General features: G+C 45.0%; 1 protein-coding gene across 1 annotated transcript; it reads right to left on the bottom strand.

Annotated features, from left to right (window-relative positions):
* Positions 1–1,736: 1,736 nt before the first annotated feature.
* CCR75_008776 (uncharacterized protein) lies at positions 1,737–2,855 on the bottom strand (the record flags this gene model as incomplete). The annotated part of the gene is made up of 1 exon (XM_067966825.1): positions 1,737–2,855. One exon carries the CDS (start codon positions 2,853–2,855, stop codon positions 1,737–1,739), a length of 1,119 nt encoding a protein of 372 aa, XP_067814244.1.
* Positions 2,856–5,684: the final 2,829 nt, after the last annotated feature.

Below are 5,684 nucleotides of genomic sequence, written 5' to 3'. Positions count from 1 at the left end.
TATTTTGCACCGGTTGGAGTTCTTTTCTCAAACTTAACACGATTCGCGTTAAGTTTTTGAAGCCAAGCTTCGCGTCCAATGTCTTTAACATTGCGAATGAACGCACTCCAAGCTTGCATAAGCGAGACTTTATCTCGCTTATTATTGCCACTAAACCATCGATGCTTTAGAAAAGCATCGAGATAGAAATCTTCCTCAGCGCGAAAGTTCTTCGCGCTGGGATCAAGGCCATGTAGCTTTGTCGCAATAAATAAAGGATATTTATTGTGTGGAGTAGTTTCTCCAGACAAGCTATTAATGAGCCTTTCTGGCAAAAGCCACGGCTTCTTTTCAGGGGCGAGATTAGACATTTTACTGTCATCACTCCCCTGAGTGGTACCCGCTGAGGTAGGGGTACCACGAGGACTTTTCTTACGATGGCTTACGCCACCGTCGTCACCTTGCACAGAAACACGTGCAGGTGATCGTATGGGAGACCGTACGAAAGATCGTACGGGCGATGAGGGATCATCCTCATCGTCGGAACCAAATAGACTGTTCACACGTCTATCGGAATGAGCCGTCTCATTCGAAGGCTCATAATCAGCCGCCTGACGGGTATCAGGCGACTGTTCCATCCTCCCCGAGTCGGCCATTTCGTCCGACTCGCACTCATAATCGACCTCTAAAGAGGGGTCGTACTCACGTGGTGAATCACCACGTGCACTCGCAACACCAAGTGTTGTGCGAGTGGAAGACACTACGGTAGACGGAACGTCTACCGCAAGAGATAACAATGCGTCACCCGCGGCTGCACGAACCGCAGCCGAAGGTTCAACACTATCCTCACCCCGCATGAATTGTTCCTTCATGCGATGGAATTTAAAATGATGGATCTGACCAATCAAAATCATTTTAAAAATTAAGTGGTCATTTAGCGACCACTCCACCTAATGACATTCAGAGTGATTGTCGTTTAAGGGAGGGGTGATGTAACGGGGTGTATCGTTACATGAAATTAACAATAAAAGATTGTTAATTAATATTATCCAAAAGGTAGATAATATTTGGAGGAAATTACTTTAAATAGTAATTTCCTGAATTCTTATCCATAAATAGGTATAGACCATTATGTCTATTTATTCCGCAGACTAATCAGCTGTAGAAGTAATCAAAGAGAGTTACGAGATAAGATAGATAAGAATTCATTTACATGTTTAGTATTAGTTTATAGTTAAGACAACATTTACAAAGATAGATTAACAAAGACACTTAACTATATTAATACAGTTTTCATTTTACCCTCTTAAGCTAACTTGCCTTAAGAGAAGTCTTCCTCTACACGTACAGTGTACGTTACTTAACGAGAGGCACCACTCACATCTGAAGCAGTGTGAAGTGGACTTGTACTGAAACAGTACAAGTCGCAGTGCCCCGTTACAATTCTAGTATGTGTGATGTATGTCTCCTCGTTTTTTTGTTATTTTGTTCGCCTTTAAACGACGGCACTTTGCCTATTTGAAGACCCAACAGCATCGTCAGCCATATGACGGTTAAAGGTGAACGTAATCGCAGTTATTTCGCAACTTCAGCTCAGCGTGGAAAATAGAAAATTTGGTAAAAAAGCTGAAAAGTTGTGTCTTGAAGGAAAGAAGTGTTATTTTGAAGGCCAAGAAGTCGCAATCTACATTTTGAGTCCAACAACAGCCGTTCCTGTTGCAGGTCCGCGCTTTATTTTAAATAATATCAAGTGGCAATCAAGCGGCTTCAATAGCTTCAGCCTCCAGAAGACTGCGATGAAAATAATCCATTTTATCGTTCAGGTCAACATCGGACCAAAAGTCTGGGAAATCATACGATTCTTCGATCCAACCATTTTTCAATGCCAAGACGCGTGCCACTCTTGCCTGAAGGTTCAAACATCGATTAAATGGTCGCTCGGGGCCAATAAATGCCAAAGCCTTGCCATCCACGTCACCAAATGTTGTGTTTACATTATATTCGCATGATCCTTGCGTCAACGATATGCTTTCAAGAAGCTCTGTAATCTGTGCCTCATGAAGCACCTTTTTGTCTTCACTTTTGTCGGTAACCATATCAATGAGGCGCGTGTTCCGGATATTTGGGTCAAAAAGCTTCAAACGAAAGGCGCCGGTATTATCGCGAACAAAGCTGATATAAAAATGGCCGTACGCATACTTTAACGGCTTGAACAGCAACACACCATTCTTCACGTCGTCAATATCCGATATCTTCACAAACTTATCCGCCACATACTCGTTGCTGCGCCGAAACAAATGTGACGCAGTCACGAGGGACTTTGGAAAAGCGACGTTGAGAAGCATACATCGTACCCAGGTTCTCTTCCGCTGATAGCATTTATAATACTTGCACAGGTTTCGCTTGAAGTGTATATTCCTAGTTGTCTTCGTCGATGGCGCCGCCGTAAGCATATGTGACACTAATATTTGAAAAATTGCCATCATTGATGAAGATAAATTCACTGGATCGTTTTCTTGCTCCGGAACGACGACTAGCACATGGATTTGGCGAGCTGAGGGACGTTCCATTCCAATCAGCACATCCTCCACCAGATCAGATCCCCGTAGCTTTTCGTCTTGACTCGTGAGCGCTTCGACAAGAGCAGTCGTCTCGCCTTCCATCAGCTTCTTCACGTCTTCTGAGCGAGTAGAAAACCACTTGTCGTCCGCTGTCTTCGCCAGGAATAGCTGCAGAGTGCGGGCTTCACCTTTGATCGTGTTAAACTTCTCCTCCTTGATCTTGTCCTTCAATTCGTCCACCAGCTTGTTGGTATCGATGTTTACGGAGAACGCGTCTCCAGCCACGCCAACGATGACACACAGAAGAGTTACCATCTTTCCTTTTCGCGGCAGATTCTGGAATGAGGGATAATGGGAAGAGCTGAAGAAATAAGGATAAATTCTGACCAACGATATAATGGCTAAGTAATCTACAACGTGATTGACTTAATTTATGAAAGGTATAAGCCACAAGTTTTGACAGATGACCAAGATCTTTTATTGATCCTAATAATAGTTCAATCATAACGAAGTCAGCGTCACCAACATACTGATCCAGGCAGCCCAATTCGTTGTTAAACTACAGCAAGTCTCTCACTGGTTCAGCACCTTCTGTGGTCAAGTCATTCACTTGATTTCCAGCCAGCAAATCTAGCGCTTGAATCTCAAAAGGGTGCATTCCATCGTCTTTGCTGGAAACTCACCCGCTTCTCGAGCAAGCTCGCAAACTTTGTTCGCTAACGAAAAGAACTCGGTCGATAGCGGATGCAAAGAAGACGTCAGGATCGCGACAGCGGCGGCAACAAGTCCAACCAGAGGTGCAAACACATCCAGATAGTAAATAATCCCTCCTAATTACTGATTTTTTTTTCCTTGCCAACACACGCTCGCGCGTCGTGAATCAACGTTGTCAATTAATTTTGATGGCAACCGGTAGAATTGCTGCATCCGACGTGGACAAATCAACATGAAATGCTGGCTTCTGTGTAACCAATAAAAGCGCATAGAGCACAGCTTGACGTGCGTTTGCTCTCACACGCTTGTCATCGTCTTGAAGCAGTGGCTGAGATTCGTGTGACCGCAGCTCAATTTCTTGGCATAAAGTCTGACACAGCGCTCTATTGTCGGTAATAGACACCTTCTAGTCGAAACAACATCCGCGAGGGCCAGCAGTTTTAACACTGGTGCGAGGATCGGAGGATCTGCCGAGATGTTTAAACTACGTACGAGTTCCGTGTGTAATTGCGTCTGGGTTTCGAGTTTTGCTTGGTCTAATGAACATCTTTCCAGTAGCTGTAGCAGTCGAGCTCGAATCTTTGGATGTGTTTCAGTCTGAAAGCGATGAATTAAGGTTTGCTCCTCCACGTTTTGTTCTAGCGTCAAGCCGGCTATGATCTGCTTGCGAGCAAACTGCTTAATAGCCTTCTTCCGAATCTGAACTACGTTGGATACGAAGAATACCTTTACGACAGCATTGAACAAGTTGATGTTAGTAGATGCTGTCCACATACAAAACCAAGTCGACAGTAGTGATCGATCGATCCAGTGCGTACATCCCTAAACGTGTTGACAGTACAAATGCAGCGTCTGAATGCGAGGTACATCGTTGTAGCAACTGTCGCTCAGGTTCTGCATGAATGTCTTTGGTCGTCTGAACAATGCGTTCCTTGTAGAGAATGACCACGTCAATACTAGCGACAGCATTGGCTCGAATTAAGACGTTAATTTGTGGAGCGTCTGGTCCACATGTTTGATGAAAGTACTTGGGATGCTATGACCTAGAAACTTTCACTTGAACCGACGTAGAACGGACCGTCGATGGACTTGTTCTAGCCAAGTGTTTCGTTGCGAGAAAACGAACTTGTGTGAGAATACCGTGGACAGTGGTGTGGGATATCGCGGCGAAGTCTTTAGCACGACGGATACCGCGAGGAAGCTTGGCACAGAGCGATAGTAGCACGGACGCAGCGTCCGTGTCTTTTACAATCGACGCCAAGGCTTTGGAAGCGATGAATTGTATAGCCATTATTGGCTGCGACGCGCATTGTGGTACAAGTGGAAGCAAAGAGCATCATTGGCGAGTTGCAAAAAGCCCAGGGCCCACACCCAAATCCTTGGACGGCGAGTTATACATGGCGACAACATACTGCGCCACGTCGTTACTTACAACGCCATCTTGACAAATCTGCTTGAGAATGTTTAAACGTGCACTCGAGCACGCCGCAAGGAATGGTGCTCGTGTAAAGAGTCCTCCTATGCAGTGTCCGTGTCGTCACCTGCAAGCCGCAGCAAAAAAAAAGTCGCCATGACTTTTGGGAGAATTTACGGCAGCAGCATTGCGTGGCTCTGCTCGAAGAACCGCCATAAAGCTGAACGCATAGCCAGAGCTTCGACGCAAAATGGAATGCTGTTCGGAACGGCGTTCAGCCCGGTACGAAGGCAAGTCATTGAGCACTGAGTGGTGTTCACTATAAGCGAGGAAAACAGCACAACCCTCTCGAATGCCTGATACGCCATGACCACAGCTCCCCTTGTGCTTTAATTCAAAAAGCGTGTCTAGCAAAGTCTCGCCACCACGTTAAGCCATCTCGACGGTAAAGTACGAGACATGGTCTGAAAGGGTGGGCAATGATACGCGGTTCATTAGCAGCTTAAGAATCGCACCTCCTTGACGGGCGGCGAGCCAACTGCTAACAACAGCACATGATCGTCTTTGCTCGCACCATTCGGTAAGGGAAACCCTTGTAAACACGACAAAAACCAAAATAATTTTCTGAGGCATTATATTTTTCAACAAGAACTATGAATAACCTTCTTTGTTTTGACGTCTGAGTCGACAAGGGCAAATGCGGTTCTAGTATTTGTGATGTAGGTCTCCTCGTTTTTTTGTTATTTTGTTCGCCTTTAAACGACGGCACTTTGCCTATTTGAAGGCCCAACAGCATCGTCAGCCATATGACGATTAAAGGTGAACGTAACCGCAGTTATGTCGCAACTTCAGCTCAGCGTGGAAAATAGAAAATGTGGTAAATAAGCTGGAAAGTTGTATTTTCAAGGAAAGAAGTGTTATTCTGAAGGCCAAGAAGTCGCAATCTACTACATTTAGAGTCCAACAACAGCCGTTCCTGTTGCAGGTCCGCGCTTTATTTTAAATAATAACAAGTG

This window comes from Bremia lactucae, linkage group LG9 (assembly GCF_004359215.1).
Source record: "Bremia lactucae strain SF5 linkage group LG9, whole genome shotgun sequence".
Taxonomy (NCBI): Eukaryota; Oomycota; class Peronosporomycetes; order Peronosporales; family Peronosporaceae; genus Bremia; species Bremia lactucae.
This window is presented reverse-complemented; position numbering and strand designations above follow the sequence as displayed.